The 24,624-nt window shown below is 46.9% G+C and overlaps 1 protein-coding gene across 1 annotated transcript in view; it reads left to right on the top strand.

Annotated features, from left to right (window-relative positions):
• Positions 1-24,624, top strand: part of atp11a (ATPase phospholipid transporting 11A) — a 302,919-nt gene that overhangs the window by 78,275 nt on the left and 200,020 nt on the right. The window contains exons 3-4 of the mRNA XM_085999881.1: positions 18,011-18,100; positions 18,746-18,826. Coding sequence (XP_085856007.1) covers positions 18,011-18,100; positions 18,746-18,826 — 171 coding nt within the window. The remainder of the gene's footprint in view (positions 1-18,010; positions 18,101-18,745; positions 18,827-24,624) is intronic.

The raw sequence follows: 24,624 nt of genomic DNA, 5'->3' as shown, positions 1-24,624 counted from the left end.
TAATTGTCTCTCTCTCTCTCTCCGTCTCTTTTTACCTCTCTAGCTGCGTGCCTGTCTGTGTCTCTTTCTGTCTCGACTTGTCTCACTCTCTTTCTCTCCCTCCCTCTCCATCTTGCCTTTTTGCACAGGTCATTTACTTTGAGCCTAAGATCAAATGAGAAGAGTAGAATCATAGAAATTTATGGCACAGAAGGCGGCCATTCGGCCCATCGTGTCTGTGCCAGTCAACAACGAGCTCTCCAGCCTAATCCCACTTTCCAGCTCTCGGTCCGTAGCCCTGGAGGTTACGGCACTTCAAGGGCATATCCAAATACTTTTTAAATGTGATGAGGGTTTCTGCCTCTACAACCCTTTCAGCCAGTAAATTCCAGACCCCCACCACCCTCTGGGTGAAAAAGTTCTCTTCAACTCCCCTCTAATCCTTCTACCAACTACTTTAAATCTGTGCCCCCCTGGTTATCGACCCCTCTGCTAAGGGAGATAGGTCTTTCCTATCCACTCTATTTTGGCCCCTCATAATTTTATACACCTCAATTAAATCTCCCCTCAGTCTCCTCAGTTCCAAATAAAACAACCCCAGCCTCTCCAATCTTTCCTCATAACTAAAATTCTTCAGTCCTGGCAACATCCTCATAAATCTCCTCTGTACCCTCTCGAGGGCAATCACATCTTTCCTGCAATGTGGTGACTAGAACAGCACACAGTATTCTAGCTTTGGCCTAACTAGCGTTTTATATAACCTTCCTGCTCTTATATTCTATGTCTCGGCTAATAAAGGCAAGTATTCCGTATGCCTTCTTGACAATCTCATCTATCTGTCCTGCTACCTTGAGGGACCTGTAAACATGTACTGCAAGGTCCCTCTATTCCTCTACACTTCTCAGTATCCCACCATTTATTGTGTATTCCCTTGCCTAGTTAGCCCTCCCCAAATGCATTACCTCGCACTTCTCTGGATTGAATTCCATTTGCCACTTTTCTGCCCACCTGACCTGTCCATTGATATCTTCTTGCAGTCTACAGCTTTCTTCTTCAGTATCAACCACACAGTCAATTTTTGTATCATCTGCAAACTTCTTAAACATGCCCCCTACATTGAAATCTAAATCATTGATATATACCACAAAAAGCAAGGGACCTAGTACTGAGCCCTGCGGAACCCCACTGGAAACAGCCTTCCAGTCACAAAAACACCCATCAACCATTACCCCTTGCTTCCTGCCACTGAGCCAATTTTGAATCCAACTTGCCACTTTCCCTTGGATCCCATGGGCTTTTACACTTCTGACCAGTCTGCCATGTGGGACCCTGTCAAAGGTCTTGCTAAAATCCATGTGGACTACATCAAACGTGCTACCCTCATCAGCCCTCCTTGTTACCTCCTCAAAAAATTCAATTAAGTTAGTCAGACACGACCTTCCCTTAACAAATCCATGCTGACCGTCCTTGATTAATCCATGTCTTTCTAAATGACGATTAATACTGTCCCTCAGAAGTTTTGCTAATTTGCCCACCAGCGAGGTTAGGCTGACTGGCCTGTAATTACTCGGTCTATCCCTTTCTCCCTTTTTAAACAACGGTACAACATTAGCAGTCCTTCGGCACCACACCTGTAGTCAGAGAGGATTGGAACATGATGGTCAGAGCCTCCACTATTGCCTCCCTTGCTTCTCTTAACAGCCTGGGATACACTTCATCCAGGCCTGGTGATTTATCTACTTTCTAAGATGCTAAACCCCTTAATATTTCCTCTCTCACTATGTTTATCTCACTTAATATTTCACACTCTTCCTCCTTAATTACAATGTCTGCATCGTCTCTCCCTTTTGTGAAGAAAGACGCAAAGTATTCATTGAGAATCATACCCACGTCTTCCACCTCCACACACAGGTTACCTTTTTTGGTCTCTAATAGGCCCTTCTCTTTCCTTAGTTATCCTCTTGTTCTTTATGTATTTATAAAATGTCTTTGGGTTTTCCTTGATTTTACTTGCCAATATTTTTTTCGTGCATTCTGTTTGCTTTCCTAATTTCCTTTTTAATTTCACCCCTGCACTTTCTATACTCCTCTCGGCTTTCTGTTGTATTGAGCTCTCGGTATCTGACAAAAGCTTCCTTTTTTCCTTATCCTACCCTGTATGCTCCTTGACATCCTGGGGACTCTAGATTTGGGAGTCCCACCCTTTTTCTTTGTGGGAACATATTTGGTCTGAACCCTCACTATCTCCTCCTTGAACACCTCCCACTGCTCTGACACTGATTTACTTTCAAGTAGCTGTCTCCTGTCCACTTTCGCTAAATCACATCTCAGCTCAGTAAAATTGGTCTTTCCCCAATTGAGAACTTTTACAATAACTTCATTAACGTTTTTAAAGGGCATTATAATTAGCATCAGGTAATAATAACACCGTACATCTATACAGCAGCTTTAATTAGTAAACACTCCAGGTCCCCCACAGAGCAGAAATGGACATTGAGCAGCAGTCAGAGAGACACTGCCAGATACTTCCTCACAATCCAGCTCTTGAATGTAGGGACAGAAGTTGTGAACCAGAGGGGTTTGGGGTGAGAGTTCGAGGGTGGACCCTGATGGCTGAAGGCTCTGCCAGTGATGGTGGAACTGAGGGAGGGGCAATGCACAGGAGCCAGAGTCAGAAGAGGTGGGGCACATTGATACGGAGCCTGGAGGAGGTTTCAAAGGTAGGGTGGGGCAAGGCCCTGGAGGGCTTTGCAAATGAGGGCGAAGATATTTAATTCAATGTGTTTGGGGACAGAGAACCAGTGAAGGATGGAGAGGATAGGTATGGTTTGGGTGGAAAATTTGAACAAGTTGGTGTTTATGTAGGGTGCAGCATGGGAGACTGGTAAGGGAAGTGTGGATAACATTGAGACTGGAGGTAGAAAGGAATGTGGAGGGTTTCAATGATGGTGGGCATGAGCTAAAGCTGGAGTTGGGCAGTGTTGCGCAGGTGGAAATAGACCATCATGGTGATTGATTGGATATGGGATTTGAAGCTCAGATCAGGATCAAACAGGAAACTGAGATTAGTCAATGTTGGATTAAGCCTGAGTGAGGGGGCTAGCATGTGTAGTGTTTAGCAGAAGTGGAACAGGGTGCTATTATGCTGGAAACAGATGTGGCTCCTCCATGACTTGATGTCGGAAAAACAGGCAGACAGGTATACGTATGGAAACTGACCTCTTGTCTATGGATGATATTGGCAAAGGGCAGAATGTAGATGAGAAGGTCCAGATGGAGCCTTGAGGTGCAATGGTGGGAGGGGAAGGCATTGCAGGGATGTATTGGCTGTGTTGAACAGGAAGGAGTGCAATGAAATGAGAACAGTGTCTGGAAGTATGCAAGAAACCTGCACCGTGCTGCAAGGCAAAGCTAACCAGTCCTTTGTGGTTATTGATCATGCCATGTTCAATTATATCGACCTGACCTACTAGGGTTGAACTGCTGTCCATCTTCCTTTTCTCCAGATCTAGTGTGGTGTTTGAGAGCATGAGCCGTGTATATCTCTTTCACATTCTGGGCTTTTGAGTTTGGGTTACTGTGTATCACATGGATCTGACTTGTTTGTCGCATCCCTTCTGGTTTCTAGAAGAGAGAGTCGGTGGTGCCCCAAGTCTGCCCAGCTTCACACCATCTGTTTAGACTTTCAAACACACTGTGTTGAAGATAGAATCATAGATAGAATCATAGAAAGTTACAGCACGGAGGGAGGCCATTTTGGCCCATCGTGTCCACGCCGGCCAACAAAAAGCTCTCCCGCCTAATCCCACTTCCCAGCTCTTGGTCCGTAGCCCTGCAGGTTAGAGCATCCCAAGCGCACATCCAAGTACTTTTTAAATGTGGTTAGGGTTCCTGCCTCTACCACCCTTTCAGGCAGTGAGTTCCAAACCCCCACAACCCTCTGGGTGAAGAAATTTCCCCTCAAATCCCCTCTAAACCTTTCACCAATTACTTTAAATCTGTGCCCCCTGGTTTTTGACCCAACTGCTAAGGGAAATAGGTCCTTTCTATCCACTTTATCTAGGCCCCTCATAATTTTATACACCTCAATAAGGTCCCCCCTCAGCCTCCTCTGTTCCAAGGAAAACAGACCCAGCCTATCCAGTCTTTCCTCATAGCTAAGATTCTCTACTCCCGGCAACATCCTTGTAAATCTCCTCTGTACCCTCTCTGGTGCAATCACATCTTTCCTGTAATGTGGTGACCAGAACTGCACTAACTAGGCCTAACTAGTGTTTTATACAGTTGAAGCATAACCCCCCTGCTCTTGTATTCTATGCCACGGCTAATAAAGGCAAGCATTCCGTATGCCTTCTTAACCACCTTATCTACTTGGCCTGCTACCTTCAGGGATCTGTGGACATGCACTCCAATGTCCCTTTGTTCCTCTACACTACTCAGTGTCCTATCACTTAATGTGTACAGGAAACTCGATTTACCGGCACCTAAATAACCGGAAATCTGTTAACCAGAAAATTCAGGAGTAGGTTCAGGTAAGTTTTACTTCATATTAGTGGCCGTTCCTGGACCTGTGGCTGTGTAATCGGGGTTCCTGCACTTGTTGCTAAGCAACAGGGATGCTTGGTCTGTGGCCGGGGTTCCTGCAGCTGTTGCTAAGCAACAGGGAAGCCTGGATTTGTTGCTGTGTACGGAGCTCTCGTACCTTTTAACTATACCTCTCTGTAATCCAGACTTTTTGATAAACTGGCACCATGCCGGTCCCGTCGGTGCCGGATAAAAAAAGAGTTTCCTGTATTCCCTTTCCTTGTTAGCCCTCCCCAAATGCATTACCTCACACTTCTCCGGATTGAATTCCATTTGCCACTGTCCTGCCCACCTGACCAATTTATTGATATCTTCCTGCAGCCTACAGCTTCCTCCTTCAGTATCAACCACACAGCCGATTTTAATATTGTTGTGTCTGTACCTGTGCTGTTATACCTAAACACAATTAGTGCTCAGAACCCCGAGATTGCAAACATGTTGCTTCTTTATTCAAAAGGAAAGTTCTGGAGAAAAGTACAGAACAAAAAAGAACAAACCCAACCATTCCTCTGCTGTGACAGCGCCACCGCAGGTGGGAGGAGAACACATAATACATAACAAGTATCATCTGCAAACTTCTTAATCATACCCCCTATATTCAAGTCAAGATCATTGATACATACCACAAAAAGCAAGGGACCCAGTACTGAGCCTTGCGGAACCCCACTGGAAACAGCCTTCCAGTCACAAAAACACCCATCAACCATTACCCTCTGCTTCCTGTCTCTGAGCCAGTTTTGAATCCAACTTGACACTTTGCCCTGGATCCCATGGGCTTTTAACTTCGTGACCAGTCTGCCATGTGCAACCTTATCAAAAGCCTCGCTAAAGTCCATATACCAAGAGCCCATGGGATCCAGGGTGCCTTGGCACGTTGGATCCTAAACTGGCTGAGTGGCAGGAGGCAGAGGGTGATGGTCGAAGGTTGCTTTTGTGACTGGAAGCCTGTGTCCAGTGGGGTACCTCAGGGATCGGTGCTGGGTCCCTTATTGTTTGTGATCTACATAAATGATTTGGATGAAAATGTAAAAGGTATGATCAGTAAGTTCGCAGATGACACGAAAATTGGTGGGGTGGTAAATTGCGAGGAGGAAAGCCTCCGGCTACAGGACGATATAAACGGGTTGGTCAGATGGGCGGAAAAGTGGCAAATGGAATTTAACCCTGAAAAGTGCGAGGTGATGCATTTTGGACGGACAAATAAGGCAAGGGAATACACAATGAGTGGTAGGACCCTAGGAAGTACAGAGGGTCAGAGGGACCTTGGTGTACATGTACATAGATCCCTGAAGGCAGCGGAGCAGGTAGATAAGGTGGTTAAAAAGGCATATGGGATACTTGCCTTCATTAGCCGAGGCATAGAATATAAGAGCAGGGAGGTTATGATGGAGCTGTACAAAACGCTGGTGAGGCCACAGCTGGAGTACTGTGTGCAGTTCTGGTCGCCTCACTATAGGAAGGATGTGATTGCTTTGGAGAGGGTGCAGAGAAGATTCACCAGGATGCTACCTGGGATGGAGCGCCTCAGCTATGAAGAGAGGCTGGACAGGCTGGAGTTGTTTTCCTTGGAGCAGAGAAGGCTGAGGGGGGACCTGATTGAGGTGTACAAAATAATGAGGGGCATAGATAGGGTAGATAAAGAGGAACTTTTCCCCTTAGTGGGGGGGTCAATAACAAGGGGGCATAGATTCAGGGTAAGGGGCAGGAGATTTAGAGGGGATTTGAGGAGGAACTTTTTCACCCAGAGGGTGGTTGGAATGTGGAACTCAATGCCTGAAAGGGTGGTGGAGGCAGGAACCCTCACAACATTCAAGAAGCATTTGGATGAGCACTTGAAATGCCATTGCATACAAGGCTATGGACCAAATGCTGGAAAATGGGATTAGACTGGACAGGGATGGATGGGCGGCGCAGACACGATGGGCCGAAGGGCCTCTTTCTGTGCTGTAAAACTCTATGACTCTATGACTCTATGACACTACATCAAATGCACTACCCTCATCTACCCTCCTTGTTACCTCCTCAAAAAATTCAATCAAGTTTGTCAGACATGACCTTCCCTTAACAAATCCGTGCTGACTATCCTTGATTAATCCATGTCTTTCTAAATGAAGATTTATCCTGTCCTTCAGAATTCTTTCCAATAATTTTCCCACCACAGGTTAGGCTGACTGGCCTGTAATTACTCGGTCTATCCTTCTCTCCCTGTGGCATAGTGGTTAGCACTGTTGCTTCACAGCGCCAGGGACCCGGGTTCGAATCCAGCCTCGGGTGTCTGTCTGTGTGGAGTTTGCACATTCTCCCCGTGTTTGTGTGGGTTTTCTCCGGGTGCTCCGGTTTCCTCCCACAGTCCAAAGATGTGCGGGTTAGCATGATTGGCTATGATAAATTGACCCTTAGTGTTGGGGGGATTAAATACGCGGGGTTACGGGGATAGGGTGGGGGATATGTTTCTTGAGGCTGAAGGATCAAGGGATATGGGGGAAAAAGGCGGGGACAGGGTACTGGGTTTGGATGATCAGCCATGATCACATTGAATGGCGGAGCAGGCTCGAAGGGCCGAATGGCCTACTCCTGCTCCTATCTTCTATGTTTCTATGTTTAAACAAGGGTACCACATTAGCAGTCCTCCAGTCCTCCAGCACCACAACTGAAGCCAGAGAGGATTGAAAAATGATGGTCAGGGCCTCTGCTATTTCCTCTTTTGCTTCGCTTAACAGCCTGGGATACATTTCATCCAGGCCTGGGGATTTATCCACTTTTAAAGCTGCTAAATCCCTTAATACTTCCTCTCTCTCTGTTTATTTCATCTAATATTTCACACTCCTCCCCCCTGATAGCAATGTCTGCTTCGCCCGTCTCCTTTGTGAAAACAGACGCAAAGTATTCATTAAGAACCCTACCGACGTCTCCCGCCTCCACACACACATTACCCTCATGATCTCTAATAGGCCTTACCCTTTCTTTAGTTATCCTCTTACTCTTAATATATTTATAAAACATCTTTGGGTTTTCCTTGATTTTACTTGCCAAGAATTTTTCATGCTCCCTCTTTGCTTTCCTAATATCATTTTTAATTGCACCCCTGCACTTTCTGCACTCCTCTAAAGATTCTGGAGTATTTAGCCCTCGATATCTGTCATACGCCTCCCTTTTTTTCTTTATCCTACCCTGTATGTCTCTAGACATCCAGGGGGTTCTAGATTTGTTAGTCCCACCTTTTTTCTTTAAGGGCACATGTTTGGTCTCCACCCTCCGGACCTCCTCCTTGAATGCCTCCCACTGCTCTGACATGATGCTGTTGAGACCAGGGTACGGACCTGATCTTTCAGCTTCTGCCAATGATGAGCTGCTGCCAGTGCGGCACACGGTTAATATATGCCATTCACTCTGCCCACTGTCTTTTGCCATTCTTGCTGGCTCCTCCCTTCCAATTGCCATGCACTCTGCCCCTTCCATAGAACTGCAAACTGTTATCAGCACAGAAGTAGGCCATTCAGCCCATCATACCTGTGTCAGCTCTGTTATGTTCATTAATAAATGGACATTCTTATTATGAACACAGCTAGCTTTTGCTAGTTACTTTTATTGAGCACATGTGGACTTGTACAGCATCTTGTAGAGGCTTCCATCTTGACTGCCGCCTTCTGGGTAGCCTAGCCTCATGGGTAATGTAGTCTTAATATAATATATAGCTGGGTAGTGTAGTCTTATACATACAGCTATATACAGCTCTACGGCTCCACCTAGTGTCCACTATAGAATGACATGCTATTGATCACTACATCCCCCTTTCTTTGAGGTTTAACAAAATCAATATCAATCAACTTTCAAGAAAACAATAAAGATAATATCAGTAACACTTTTGTTGGTGCTCTATAAACATAAACATTTTCAAAACAGTCAACACATTTTCAAAGCTTTACATTGTACTCAAAGATCAGGCTTTTTTACTTCACGTGTGGATCTTCTCAACACGAGTAAGTCTGATGTGTCTTCATGAGATTGTTCTGGCGGTGAATGACGAGATGCAGTTGCGGCATTGTCATCAATCTGCTCTTGTATAGATCGAGGTCTCCTTGCGATCTTTGCTTGGAGAGGGTTTCAGTGTTTCCTTCACTCTTCATGCCATAACTCTCAATGTATTCAATGCACTCTCGAAAAACTGCTGGCAGCTGGATCCCATCATACAGCATAGTCCTCTCAGCAGCCTCGGCTAATGGAACACCAAAGATTGGCCTGAGGGAAGAAGGAGTATCCACCGGAACTGCTTCCTGCTCTGGTGCAGGCTTCTTCTTTTTCTTTTTCTCTTTCCACTGCTTAACAACATCTGCTGCGGTTATATCTTTGGACTTTTTCTCTGTGTTTTTCCTCTTTGTGCTTTTCTTCCTTTGGCTTCTCTTTGACCTTAAAGTCTTTTTCTTTCTTCTTGGAGAAACTAGGCTTTTTGAAGACATGGATACCCTTTGGCCTTTTTATCCTTGATGGGCTCTCTGCTTCATCACCTGAGTCATCTGGTCTGCTTATGGCACAGTTTATACGGTAGACTCTCTTGACCAGTTCTAAGTCTTCACAAACTTTGTCACCTAGTATTGAATCAAGTCTTTCAGCCACAACAGAAAACATGAGATGATGCACTTTGTCTTTGACTGTCACTTTAAGTCTGCATACACCTAAGCTATCTATTTTCTGTCCATTATAGCTCTTCAGTAGTACTGACTTTTTTTGTATTTTGGGCTTTTCTTTCATATTTTTTATGTCACTCATACTGATTAAGTTTGCTTTTGCCCCAGTGTCCAGTTTCAATGTAACTAATGCTCCATTTATCTGCAGTGGGATCATCCATTTGTCCACGTTTACTGCATTGACTTTATGTTCAGCATTGTCCATTTCTGAGGGCTGCACATTTTCTGTATCTTTTTTGATATCGTCACATGACACCATTCCGACAAAAAATGTCTCACTTAAATCAGTGTCCTCAATTACATTAACTCGTTGCCCTTTCTTAGTTTGTACTTTTGAAAAGCATTGTTTGGCAAAGTGATTCTTTCCATTACACTTTGTGCACATTTTTCCAAACGCTGGGCATTGTCTTAACTGGTGTTTGTAACCACAGCATTTACAATTAAAAATGTCATCCTCCGATTGCTTTTCATTTCTGTTCTGCCCACGTTTCTTCCCCTTGTAGGACACAGCACCGACAGCAGCATTATCACTCTTTACAATCGCATCATTATTGATTTCACTGAACGTCTTCACGTGCTTTCGAGCTAGCTCGCTGGCTTGGCATATTTTCACCGCATTTTCCAAATTTAGTTCGGTTTCTCTCAACAGACGTTCCCTGACTTTTTTTATCATGAATACCAAACACAATCTGGTCACGAATCATGGATGCTTTGAGCTCAGAGAAATTACATGTCTGTGCTTTCAGTTTCAGATCAGTTATAAAGCTATCAAAAGTCTCATTTTGTTGCTGTGTCCGAGAACGGAAGATGTATCTTTCATAGTCTCATTCTTTTTGGGAGAGCAATGTGCATCAAATTTTTTTAGCACATCTTCTAATTTTTCTCCGTTCTCCTCTGGATTAATAAATACAAATGTATTAAATACCTCTATCGCCTGTGGGCCTGCAACCGTAAGCAGCAGCGCTATCTTCCTTGCGTCTGGCTTCGTACCAAATCCGATGGCTGCAATGTAGAGTTCGAATTGTTGTTTAAAAGTCTGCCAATTGTAGTCGATTTTTTCTGTGAGATTCAAACGCTCTGGTGGCTTCAAATTCTCCATGTCGTTTTTCACAATTTTCAGCTTTTGCTACTTACTTTTATTGAGCACATGTGGACTGTACAGCATCTTGTAGAGGCTTCCATCTTGACTGCTGCCTTCTGGGTAGCCTAGCCTCATGGGTAATGTAGTCTTAATATAATATATAGCTGGGTAGTGTAGTCTTATACATACAGCTATATACAGCTCTACGGCTCCACCTAGTGTCCACTATAGAATGACATGCTATTGATCACTACAAGCTCTTGCTAGAGCAAGTCAAAATTGACTCCACTCCATAGTCTTGTATCTTCCTCTGATTCAACTGACATTCCTGTCACACAAGTGGCAGGTGACGTAAGAATGTCCTGCGCAAGCTGGGCCCGTGCCCGAGGATTTATACTCTTCCTGGACAGCGCCAACTGTAGGCCGCTCAGTATTATTTCATAAGTCTTTCTTTCATGAATGACTGATTGATGTCATTCTTCCTGCCTGAAGGATTGGTAGTCCGGCGACTTCCTTCTATCGGATTAATCGGACTACGAATAGCTGCAGTCATTTGGATCTCAATTTGTGGCTGGAAGGCACGTCTCCTCGGACCGTGTCTGGGTCCCTGGGTCGCTTGGTTCGTACCGGTGGGCTGGCAGAGCCCGTGTCGCCTTGATCGACCTGAGGGGGACTGGGGAGATCGTGACTCCGGGTGCGGGCCCCCACAGGCGCAGAGCTGGCTTCATCCTGCTCAGTAGTCAGTGATTGACTGGCATCCTGGCTTCGGGTGGCCATCCTGCGGTGAGTGCTCTGTTCCCTGGGTTGATCCGGCAGAGTAGCTGGCAGATCCCTTACATCCCGGGTAGGGCATCATCCTCGGAGGAGTGTAGAGTATCGGCGTCATTAATATGGATCCCTCTATCGATTGTGTCCGTGGGACCGGTTGGGCAGGGATTCAGATCCCGAAGTGAAACTGTAGACTCCCGGCCATCAGGGTACCGCACGTACACGTATGTAGGATTGACATCCGTTAGTTTCACTTTGTCGACGAGGGGATCACTCTTGGAGGATCGGATGAATCTTCGGAGCAGCACGGGGCTAAGAGCTGCCAACCATGATGGTAGGGATGTCCCATGAGTGGAGCGACGAAGAATCGTTCGTGAGGAGTAACATTGGTGAATGTAGAAAGGAGAGACCTGATGGAATGCAACGCGTCAGGGAGCATAGTTTCAGTTGATTAAATTGACATAAGAAAACTACTATGCACTTGGTCTAAGCGTTAAACAAAGCTTTAATCAATTGTTTTACAACATGGAGGTCTAGTTGTGTCCTTCGCTAGTTCCTGTTAATGTCCTCCGCAAGCTGGGCCCGTGCCCGAGGATTTATACTCTCCCTGGACAGCGCCAACCGTAGGCCGCTCAGTATTATTTCATAAGTCTTTCTTTCATGAATGACTGATTCATGTCAGCAGGTACTGACCATCTTCAACAAGAGAGAGTATAACCACCTCCCTGTGACATTCAACGGCATTACCATCATTGAATCCCCAACCATCTGCATCCTGGGGGGTCACCATTGACCAGAAACTTAACTGGACCAACCACATAAACACTGTGGCTACAAGAGTAGGTCAGAGGTGGGTATTCTGCGGCGAGTGTCTCACTTCCTGACTCCCCAAAGTCTTTCCACCATCTACAAGGCGCAAGTCAACAACAACAACAACTTGTATTTATATAGCCAGGAGTGTTAAGATCCGGGTATCTTGATGTGTGTTCTTCAATAATTAGACAAGAGACTGCAGGGAACAATCAACAGGTGTTTACTGGATGAGGGTTACTCTAAAACTAATTGTACAGATCCCTACTCAGGGTTTATATACAGGTGTGGTCACTGCCGGTACTACAGTATACAGGAGCTGTAAAAAGTAGTTCTCCCCTTAAAGGTACATACACTACAATTCTTCCCGTTTTAGATTAACAGTACCATAACATTCATTTAACAATTAAATATCAACTAATTACAATTAACACTTTTAACATGCAACATTAACTGAAAATAGTCTATTTATAAATTCAGTCTTTGGGGAGGCTTCCTGATCCTTTCTGGATAGCGCCTTTCCTGAGTGTCTTGCTCTTGGTGCGGAGGTGATTCTGGCCCCCTGTCGTCGGTTGGTTCATCAGCTTCCGATGCTACTGTTTCTGGGGTAGATGCTACCTGTATGTCGGGTTCATCACCAGGTACGCGAGACATGGGGTTGACTTGTTCCTGTGACTCTAGGATCTGGTCAACATGGCGTCTCACAATGTTCTCCCCAACATCCACTGTGTGCATTAGTGGCCCCTGCCGTGTGCATATCGTTCCTGGTTGCCATTTCTCTGTTCGGTAGTCGCGGGCCAAGACTGGTTGCCCTACATTGAAGCTCCTTGTCGGCTTCTCATTGACGTGCTGGAATTGCTTATTCTCAACATCTCTTCGTACATTTGGTCTGAGCAATTCCAGACGAGATCTCAACCTTCGGTTAAAGAACATCATGGCCGGGGTCTGGTTGGTGACTGCATGTGTCGCATTTCTGTAGGCTAACAGGAAATTGTCCACCTTATGCTGCACTGGAATGTCATCATCGCACATGGCCCTTACTGCTTTTTTAAAGGTTTGTACGAACCTCTCAGCCAATTCATTTGTGGCTGGATGATACGGGGCGGATGTGTAATGCCTTACCCCATTCCTTTTCATAAACCTTCGAAACTCTTCGGACACAAACTGTGGTCCGTTATCAGAGCAAATCTGCTCTGGCAAGCCGTTCCTGGCAAATATGGTCCATAGGACTGCAATAGTTTTCTCCGTGGTGGTGGAGGACATTTTGATCACCTCAGGCCATTTCGAGTGCGCATCCATGGCTATTAAAAACATTGAGTCCATGAATGGACCAGCAAAATCAATATGCACCCGTTGCCATGGAGATGAGGGCCACTCCCATGGGTGTAGAGGGGCATGTGGTGGTGCATTTTGGACCTTCTGGCATCTTGAGCAGCTCTTTGTCAGGTCCTCGATTTGCTGATCGATCCCCGGCCACCACACATAAGCCCTAGGAAGGCTTTTCATTTTCACCCCTCCCAGATGGCCTTCGTGAAGCTCATTGAGCACTCTCTCCCTTAACTTGGGTGGAATTACCACTCGGGATCCACACATCAAGGTCCCCTGGCATACTGACAGCTGTTCTCTTCTGGATGAGAATGCTGGCAACAGTGAGTCGTCATGTGTTGGCCATCCCTTCACCGTCAAATCATATACCCGAGACAGTGTCGGGTCATTTCGGGTCTCCTTCTCTATATCAGCATTAGTTACTGGCAAGTGTTCAATTATAGTCGAATAAAATATTTCGACAGGGTCCACTGCTGGTGCTTCCTCCGCAGTAGGCAGTGGCAGGCGTGATAGCCCATCAGCGTTTGCATGCTGTTTCGTGCCCTTATACTCGATTTCATATTGGTTCGCCCCTAGAAAAAGGGACCATCTTTGTAGCCGTTGCGCACTCATCACCGGAACGCCCTTCTTTGGATTAAAGATGGAGACAAGTGGTTGGTGGTCAGTCAGCAAGGTGAACTTCTGCCCGTGCAGATAGTGGTTGAACTTTTTCACTCCCCACACGAGGCTGAGGGCCTCCCTGTCAATCTGGGTGTAGTTACGCTCGGCTGAGGTTAGTGACCGAGACACACAGGCTACTGGCCTCTCCGAGCCGTCCAGGAATTTGTGCGACAGCACTGCTCCAATGCCATAGGGTGATGCATCACACGCCAACCGAATTGGTAGTGCTGTGTTGAAATGAGCCAACACCTCTTTTGATGTGATCAATTCTTTGCACTTCTGGAAAGCTCGTTTACATTTGTCATTCCACTTCCATGGTACCCCCGTTTGCAGTAGGGTGTTCAGTGGGTGTAGTACTGTAGACAAATTCGGCAAGAACTTATGGTAGTAGTTCACCAGCCCGAGGAACGACCTCAGTTGTGACACATTTTCCGGTGCTGGAGCCTTGACTACTGCCTCAATCTTTTCAGGGGACTTATGTAACCCCTCTTCATCAATAACGTGGCCACAATACGAGACCTGCTTCTGGAAAAACTCGCATTTGTGGCGATTAGCTCGGAGCCCATATTCCTTCAATCTAGTGAGCACCTGCTCCAGGTTGGCGAGGTGATCACTGTCATTTTCGCCCGTGACCAGGATGTCGTCCAAATAACACTGGGTCCCTGGAATCCCTTGCAGGACTTGATCCATTGCCCTTTGCCAAATAGCCGGAGCTGATGCTACCGCGAACACCAGCCGGTTGTATTGGTAGAGACCTATGAGTGTTGATCGTGAGGTACTGTTTCGAGGCTTCTTCTACCTCCATTTGCAGGTACGCCTGGGCCAGATCAATCTTAGTGAAGCGTTTCCCTCCAGATAGTGAGGCGAAAATATCTTCAATCCACGGAAGTGGATATTGTACAGTGTGAAGGACTGGGTTCACTGTCACCTTAAAGTCCCCACAGATGCGAACCTTCTTTGGTTCCCCAGGCGTATTACTCAATGACCTCTTCATTACAGGAACGATGGGTGTAGTCCACTCGCTCCAGTCCACTTTGGACAGTACTCCTGAACGTTCCAAACCTTCCAGCTCTGCTTCGACGGCTGGACGGATCGCATAAGGTACCGGTCTGGCCTTAAAAAAAAACTTTGGGCTTGCATTTTCCTCTATTTTGATCGTCGCTATTATGCCTTTTAGTGTTCCGAGTCCCTCCTGGAACACTTCTTGTGCGTCAGTTAGCATTTTTGACAGTCGTCCAGGTGTGACGTCGTCATTCTTTTTGGCATCTACAGTCAGTGCTTGTATGGAATGCCAATCTAGCTGTATCTTCCGGATCCATTCACATCCCAGTAGTGGTGGTCCTCCATCTGGGAATGCATATAGGTCCATTTTTGGTGTTTCCTTGCCGTTATATATAACGTTCACCCTTATTTTTCCTTTGGGGTAGACTTTTTGCCCCGTGTATGTCTTCAGGACAATCTCTGTATCTCTCAAGGGTATATGAGAGAATAGCCGCTTGTAGTCCCTTCGGTTTATGACTGTTAGGGCTGATCCTGTGTCCAATTCCATTTTCACTTGGACTCCTGCTATCTTGAGCGTGACCCAGATAGTTTGGTGATCCTCCGTTTTGTAGTTTCACAAAAGGAACCAGCATAAAGATGAAAGTAATGCTGAGTTTTTAACGGAACTGTGCAAGCTATCGAAACACTGCCAGTTTGGAACGGGACTAGCAGATACTTTAAGGGACAAGTTTGTGTATGGGCTTCAAAGTGAAGGAACCCAGAAACGGCTTCTATCAGAAAAGGATCTTACGCTGGACAAGGCTTTCAGCATGGCAGTATCACACGAAGCAGCAGCACGGGGTGCGGCAGAGATACAACCCAGCTCCTTGCTTCCAGAGTCTGTATCACTTTTCTGTTCGTCTGCACTACTCTCCATCACTTTATGTACCTTCTTGTACTTCTCCTGTGGGGATTTCTTGCTGCTGGTTTTCTTTTCCGACCTGCAGACTCTTGCTATGTGTCCTACTTTTCCACACTGTCTGCACACTTGGTCCTTGAACCAGCAATCCTTATGGTCGTGTGTTGTTCTGCCGCAGCGATAGCACTTCACTGTTCCGCATGACATTTCATTTGTGCCATATTCTTGCGGTCTCCGTTGTATCTCTGCCGCACCCCGTGCTGCTGCTTCGTGTGATACTGCCATGCTGAAAGCCTTGTCCAGCGTAAGATCCTTTTCTGATAGAAGCCGTTTCTGGGTTCCTTCACTTTGAAGCCCATACACAAACTTGTCCCTTAAAGTATCTGCTAGTCCCGTTCCAAACTGGCAGTGTTTCGATAGCTTGCACAGTTCCGTTAAAAACTCAGCATTACTTTCATCTTTATGCTGGTTCCTTTTGTGAAACTTAAATCTTTCTGCTATCAGCAGCGGTGTGGGGTCTAAGTGGTCCTGTAGGATTGACACTATGTTTTCAAAATCCTTTTCCACTGGCTTCTCTGGGGTTACTAGGTTTCGCAGTAAGCCATACGTTTTTGCACCCATTGAATTCAACAATACCAGCGCTTTCCTGTCATCTGGCACTTTATTCGCCTTGCAGTACACTTCTATGCGTTCGACATATGTCGTCCAATCTTCGACTTCATTGTCGAACGCTGTGACACTGCCACTCTTCGGCATCCCTGGGCATAGACTGGCTCAAAATAGCGTCTCCCGTGCTCTCCCTTCATCTCCGCTGCGGCTCAAAATGGTGTCTCCCACGCTCTCCCCCCTTCTCCGCTGCGGCTCAAAATGGCGTCTCCCGTGCTTTCCTTTCTTCCCCGCTGACGCTGCTCGGCCCTTGAACACCGGCTGCTCTCTGCGCGTTTTCCTGTGCGCCTCTCTCATTGACGCTGCTCGGCCCTTGAACACCGGCTGCGCTCTGCTCTCTCTCGTTGACGCCGCTCGGTCCTGAACACCGGCTGCGCCCTGTGCGCTCTACCCTCTCTCTTCTCCCATCGACGCCGCTCGGTCCTGAACACCGGCTGCGCCCTGTGCGCTCTACCCTCTCTCTTCTCCCGTCGACGCTGCTCGGCCTTTTTCTGTGCCGTTGGTCCTAGCTGCCGCTGTCCGGGAAGGGTCTGCGCCGTACCTGTTGCCAGCCCATTTCGCTGGATCACCGTGACTGGCGAACCAATCCCAGCTCTCAACAGCCTCCCCTGCGATGCTCAAGTCTCCGCTGGATGGTCGATGTCCGTGCTTCTGGACTCGGCCGTCTTCTTTCACTGTTCTCCAGGAGCGAATCACTGGGAAGTGATGCAGAGTTGCAGGTAGGTTTGATTCTTCTCGTCGCCAATGTTAGATCCGGGTATCTTGATGATGTGTGTTCTTCAATAATTAGACAAGAGACTGCAGGGAGCAATCAACAGGTGTTTACTGGATGAGGGTTACTCTAAAACTAATTGTACAGATCCCTACTCAGGGTTTATATACAGGTGTGGTCACTGCCGGTACTACAGTATACAGGAGCTGTAAAAAGTAGTTCTCCCCTTAAAGGTACATACACTACAAGGAGCGTGATGGAATACTCTCCACTTGCCTGGATGAGTGCAACTCCAACAACATTCAAGAAGCTTGACATTATCAAGGACAAAGCAGACCACTTGCTTGGCACCCCATCCACCACCTTAAACATTCACTCCCTTCACCACCGGCGCACCGTGGCTGCAGTGTGTACCATCTACAAGATGCACTGCAGCAACTCGATCAAGGCCGGCATTATTACCCATCCCCAGTTGCTCTGAGAAGGTGGCGGTGAGCCGCCGCCTTGAACCACTGTAGTGGTTTGATACAACTGAGTGACTTATTGGCCATTTCAGAGTGCAGTTAAGTGTCGACCACATTGGTGTGGGACTGGAGTCGCATACAGGCCAGACACAGGCACTGTATATTCACAATACCTGTGTGTCCACAGTTCCCCGTGTATTCATCCATTATTTAATGCTCGCTGGTCCCATAACTCGTGGGTTTTCTAATTGTTGGCTGCTTCTTTCTGTGTGGCCCATTTTTTGATACATTTTATGTCTGACGTGATAAGTGTGGAGTTAATGCTTGTTTTTATTGCCGATCATTCAATGACTTGCTTTTTCTTTTCTTGTACAGTATACTTTCTGGAACTTCATTCCCAAGAACTTGTTCGAACAGTTCAGAAGAATTGCTAACTTCTATTTCCTCATCATATTCCTTGTGCAGGTACGGAGAGATTCTATCATTTATTCAGAATGTGGCTTCTGAATGCGATAGATTTTACATTTTTGTTGCAGTGAAAGATCATTTTATCAAGTTTTGTAGATTTTGACATTAATCACTCAGAATATATTTCACAGAACATTCAACCAATTATCAGGCAGTTTTAGTTACTATTTGCACTTAGGGACTGGACACACAAAGCTAGGGTGACACTCCAGTGCAGTGGTGAGGGAGTGCTGCACTGTTGGAGGTACCGTCTTTCAGATGAGATGTTAAACCGAGGCCCCATCTGCTCTCTCAGGTGGACGTAAAAGATCCCATGGCACTATTTCGAAGAAGAGCAGGGGCGTTATCCCTGGTGTCCTGGCCAATACTTGTCCCTCAACCAACATACCAAAAACAGATTATCTGGTCATTATCACATTGCTGTTTGTGGGACCTTGCTGTGCGCAAATTGGCTGCCGTGTTTCCCACATTACAACAGTGACTCCACTTCAAAAGTACTTCATTGGCTGTAAAGCGCTTTGAGATGTCTGGTGGTCGTGAAAGGCGCTGTATAAATGCAAGTCTTTTTTCTTTTTTTAGCAGTAAGTGAAGAAATAGCTTTTGAGCTTTTACAGTGGATTAACACTCTCTTTTTATTTTCAGTTGATCATTGATACTCCAACCAGTCCCATAACCAGTGGACTTCCACTTTTCTTTGTAATCACTGTGACAGCAATCAAACAGGTGAGGCACTGGGCAAAATGTGTGTCTTGCTTCCAATTCTCTCCTCTCCTCTTCTCTTCTCCCTCTCACCTCCCCTCCCCTCCTTTGTTTTCCCCTATTCCATGGAGGCAGATCATGTGGAAAAGTTTAAGGGAGAAGAGATAAATATCTGAAATTAAAAAGAAGGAAGCATTTTTCACACAAAGGCTAGTGGAAATCTGGAACTCTGTCCCACAAAGCTGTGGCTGCTGGGGGTCAATTGGAGCTTTTAATAGTGAGATTGATAGAATTTTGTTGGGTAAGGGTATCGAGGGTTACGGAACTAAGGTGGTTAATGGAGTTAAGATATACATCAGCCATGATTTAATTGAATGGCATGACGGGCTCGAGAGGCTGAATAAGAACATAAAAAATAGGAGCAGGAATAGGCTTCTTGGCCCCTCGAGCCTGCTCCGCCATTCAATAAGGTCATGGCTGATCTTTGGCTCAAAGCCACTTCCCTGCCCCCTGCCCACTCCCCATAACCCTTCACTCCCTTATCTTGCAAAAATCTGTCTATCTCCACCTTAAATGTATTTAATGACCCAGTCTCCACGGCTCTCTGGGGCAGAGAATTCCACAGATTTACGACCCTCTGAGAAGAAATTCCTCCTCACCTCAGTTCTAAAGGGGCGACCCTTTATTCTGAAACTATGCCCCCGAGCTCCAGATTTCCTCATGAGGGGAAACATCCTCTCTGCATCTACCTAGTCGAGCCCCCTCAGTATCTTGTATGTTTCAATAAGATCACCTCTCATTCTTCTAAATTCCAATGAGTATAGGCCCAGCCTGCTCAACCTTTCTTTATAAGTCAACCCTCTCATCTCAGTAATCAACTGTGTGAGTCATCTCTGAACTGTCTCCAATGCAAGTATATCCTTCCTTAAATAAGGAGACCAAAACTGTACGCAGTACTCAAGGTGTGGTCTCACCAATACCCTGTACAGTTGTAGCAGGACTTCCCTGCTTTTATACTCCAACCCCCTTGCAATAAAGGCCAACATTCCATTTGCCATTTTGATTACTTGCTGTACCTGCATGCTAACTTTCTGTGTTTCATGCACAAGGACCCCCAGGTCCCTCTGAACTGTAGCATTTTGTAATCTCTCTCCATTTAAATAATAATTTGCTTTTTTATTTTTCTTGCCAAAGTGGATAACATGCACTTTCCCACATTATACTCCATCTGCCAAATGTTTGGCAACTCACTTAGCCTGTCTATATTCCTTTGCAGATTCTTTGAGTCCTCTGCACAACTTGCTTTCCCACCCATCTTTGTATCATATGAAAACATGGCTACATTACACTCGGTCCCTTCATCCAAGTCATTATTGTAGATTGTAAATGGTTGGGGCCCCAGCACCGATCCCTGTGGCACCCCACTAGTTACCGTTTGCCAACCGGAAAATGACCTATTTATCCCGACTCTCTGCTTTCTGTTAGTTAGCCAATTCTCTATCCATGCTAATATATTACCCCCAACTCCGTGATCTCTTACCTTATGCAGTAACCTTTTATGTGGCACTTTATCGAATGCCTTCTGGAAATCCAAATACGCCACATCTACTGGCTTACCCTTATCCACCCTGCTCATATCATCCTCAAAGAACTCCAGCAAATTTGTTAAACATGATTTCCCTTTCATAAAACCATGCTGAATCTGTTTGACTGCATTATGATTTTCCAAATGCCCTGCTACTGCTTCCTTAATGAAGGACTCCAGCATTTTCCCAACGACAGATGTTAGGCTAACTAGTCAGTAGTTTCCTGCTTTCTGTCTCCCTCCTTTCTTAAATAGGGGTGTTCCATATGCGGTTTTCCAATCCGCTGGGACCTCTCCAGAGTCCAGGGAATTTTGGTATATTGCAACCGATGCATCCACTATCTCTGCAGCCATTTCTTTTAAGACCCTGGGATGCAAGCCATCTGGTCCAGGGGACTTGTCGTCTTTTAGTCCCATTATTTTACCAAGTACTTTTTCCTTAGTGATAGTGATTGTCTTTAGTTCCCCTCTCCCTGTGGCCCCTTGATTGTCCATTATTGGGATGTTGTTAGTGTCTTCTACCATGAAGACAGATACAAAATATTTGTTCAGAGTCTATGCCATTTCCCCGTTCCCCATTATTAATTCCTCCTGTCCCTATGATTGAGAATTTTTCAGATTGCAGACACTTTCATGCACTGTACTTTTCTGTACAAAGTGTAAGGGCTGGATTTTAACTCGGGTGTGGGATGGTGTCGTGTTATCCGCATTTCGTGTTATCCACCCGAATCTAAATGGATGTGGGAGATTGATGCAATTTTAACTTAATTGTCCAATTGATTTCCAATGTGTGGGAACCCTTGGCAAATGGGTTTTTCCTGACTGAAAGTCGCCTCCGATGACATCATCATTGCTGCTGCATTTAAGGTTTACAGCAAGCCTTGCTTCTTCTGCAGACTGCCAAGCTTTTTGCCTGTGGAGTGTGAGAGACCTGCAGGAAAGATGACTAGCGGGAGACCAAGATCAGCTCCTCGTTTTGACGAGGTGGCCCTGCAGGCATTAGTACATGGGGCTACAGCCAACAGGGAGGTGCTCTTCCCTTCTACAGGGAGGAAGAGGCCTCCCAAGCAGACCAAGGCAGTGTGGATGCAGGTGGCTGAGGAGGTCAACACCTTGGGAGTCACCCGCAGAACCTGGATACAGTGCCGCAAGAGATTTCATGACCTTCTCCGCACTGGAAAAGTGAGTATGATTTTCCCATCACCCTCAATCTGATCCCCATTGTCTTTCCTCACCAGCACTCAGCTTCAGCAATCTCTTCCTCCACATCCCACTTGACACTGACATCCATGCACCCTTACCCATTCCCTTTCTCTCTATGGTCATATTCACATAACTATTCGACTATACAGCCCTCACACTCCCTATCACTGTGATGCTATGCAAACAACTGACAACACACAGGGAGGGCCCTTGGTCTTGTCACCTCACTCCATCTTTGTTTCCTTCTAAGTATCGATGCTATGGAATCTCTATACTCACTCCTTCATTCTCACTCAACCTCCACTTGTCTCCCTCATTGCAGGAAAAGAGAGCTCACAATAAAAGAGAGCGAGTGAGGACAGGAGGAGGGACAGCCTCATTAGCCCACCTGACCCCCCTGGGAGGAGGAGGTCCTGGAAATCATGGGAGTAGAGGAGGATGCGCAAGTGGGGGACGGACAGACGGGTGCAACACAGCAAGCTGGTGACAGAAAAGTTTCCCATCTCTCTCATTGGCATTGCATGAGTCGCTGATAATGATTTTGAAGCTCTAACAGATGGACTTATGAGCATCTGCAATATGCAATGTGCATGTAACCTTGGCATCACGTCTCTGACTCTTTCCTTTACTCCCCCACAGGGCCACCGCAAGCATCCGTCCCCACTAACCAGGAAGAACAGGCTGAGCAGCCAGACTCCTCAGAGGAAGCTGCAACCTCTGAGGGCGCAGCGTCACCAGAATTCAGTGCACCCAGCACCAGCGCAGACACTCGCACCTCAGTGGGACCTTCGGGACATAGAGTAGTGTTGTCACCTGGTGTATCATAGCTCACAAGTGAGCATCAGCAGATTGTGGAGACAGGGACAGCAGTGGAGAGTACTAGTTGGAGGGCGCAGGACTCTGCCAGCTCGGCTCAGCTGCATGTCGACCCTCTGCCTCTGGGTCCATCCATAAGATCGGCAGTGCTGGAACTCCAGGAACAGATGCAGGAGTCTCTGGCAGGTTTTGTCTCCAGGGTCGCTGCGACTGTGGAGCGAATGGAGGAGTCCATAGCGACCATGAGCAGAGCCTTTGTGGAGTCCTTGATGCATGAACGCATCAACACGGAAAGGATGGCAACCTCCCTCGAGCGGATGGCAACAGTAGACGAGAGGATGGCTTCGGCCATGGAGGAGATAAGTCGCCAGAGTGCTGAAAACATGGTGAGTGTTCATAATAGAATAACATCTCTGGAGGAGCGATGGTCATCTATTGAACTGAGAAACCAGACCTTCATGGAAGTCCTTCTGAGTAGGACTGCCATTTCAGATACGGGTCCCCATGGCCCCCCTGATGTGCAGTAAGGTGCTCTCTAGCCACTTGCAGGCGCTGAGGGGGACCTGACCCATGAGAGGGAAGTTGGTGGCAGACATCAAGGAAGTGGGGGCTCCTCTCCAAGCGCTCACACTTCCATACCACTGCAGAGCCCTTGGTCAGAGCCCCACCGGAGTCCACACCCAAGTGAGATAGGCGTCTCAACCCCTGCACAGCCGCAGGAGCAGCAGACTGTTGACAAGCCATCACAGGCTCGTAACCCCAGAGGACGCCCGCCAAAGGTGTCGAGACAGGAGCAGCAGCAAAGTGAGCAAGGGGCCTCCACATCTGCTGAAGCAACAGGGGAAGCACCACGTAGGAGCACGCGTAAGAGAAAAATTCTGCAGAAATAGTCACAAGGGTAGTCACTTGGGTGAAATGTGTTTATTGTAAAAATGCCATCAGTTGGTTCTTGTACATAAAAATTCTGATGGCAACTGTTGCAGTTGTGGCACGTGTCATTTCATGAATGGGACTTTCACATTGAGGGCTTAGGATTACTTGCAACTGTCAGTATGCTGGAGAAATAGCTAGGAATCAGCAAGGTCTTGGCCATTGTCGATGCTCAGGCAAGAAGCTGCGAGGCAAAAGTGCTTGATCGGCTAGGCTAGGCAAATCTGGCCAAGATGAGTATGTTCCTTGCATCCTGGGCAGCGATGTTCTCGCGTAATGCTGCCGCTGGTTGATGGGCCTCTGCAGGATGTGCGTTTTCGCACTCCTCCTCCTCCTCATCTGAGGCGGGTATGTGAGGAGCCACTTGGTCCTCAGGAATCTGCAAGCCATGACGCTGTGCCATGTTGTGAAGTGCACAGCAAACCACGACGATTCTGGAGACCTTGGTTGCTGACTACTGCAGGGCTCCACCGGATCTATCCAGGCATCTGAAGTGCATCTTCAGCAAACCGATGGTTTGCTTGATTATGGCTCCAGTGGACATGTGGCTGGAGTTGTAGCTCTCATCAGCTTCGTTGGATGGACTCCTCAACGGCGTCATTAGCCACATCCTCAGGGATAGCCCTTGTCTCCAAGTAGCCATCCGTTAAGTTGGTCTGGCAGACTGAATAGCGGAGGCACACTAGTCTGGCGCAGTATGAAGGAGTCATGGCAACTGCCAGGGTACTTGGCATAAACATGCAAAATTTCCTTCTTGTGGTCACACACCAGCTGAACGTTAAGGGAGTGGAAGCCCTTGCAGGTGACAAAAATACCTGGATTGCAATGGGGTGCCCTAAGGGCCACGTGTGCAGTCAACGATGACCTGTACCCTTGGAAAGCCTGCCAGATTAGCTAATCCAACCGCTCGCGCCGTGACACTTGCTCGATCCTTGGTGACATGGATGTGATTGTGCGCGATGGCAAAGAGGGCATCGGTTACCTGCGTGATGCAAGTGTGTGCGGCCGCCTGGGAGATGCCGCTGATGTCTGCTGCTGATCCCTGGAATGAGCCTGAGGCAAAAAAGTTGAGTGTGGTGGTGACTTTGACGGCCACTGGTAAGGCTTGTCCACCATGTCATCTGGGCTGCAGGTATTGTTGCAGCATTGCGCAAATGTCACTCACTACCTCTCGCGAAAGTCGGAGTCGCCTTTGGCACTGCTGCTTAGACATGTTGAGGTAGCTGACCCTGTGTCTGTAGACCCTGTTTGGGGGTTATCTCCTGCGCCGACGGGCTTCCAAGCGCTG

This window comes from Somniosus microcephalus, chromosome 10 (genome assembly GCF_052327205.1).
Source record: "Somniosus microcephalus isolate GS21.2 chromosome 10, FLI_Smic_1.0, whole genome shotgun sequence".
In the NCBI taxonomy this organism is placed as follows: Eukaryota; Metazoa; Chordata; class Chondrichthyes; order Squaliformes; family Somniosidae; genus Somniosus; species Somniosus microcephalus.
Note: the sequence above shows the minus strand (reverse complement) of the source record. Positions and strands in the feature narration are given on the sequence as shown.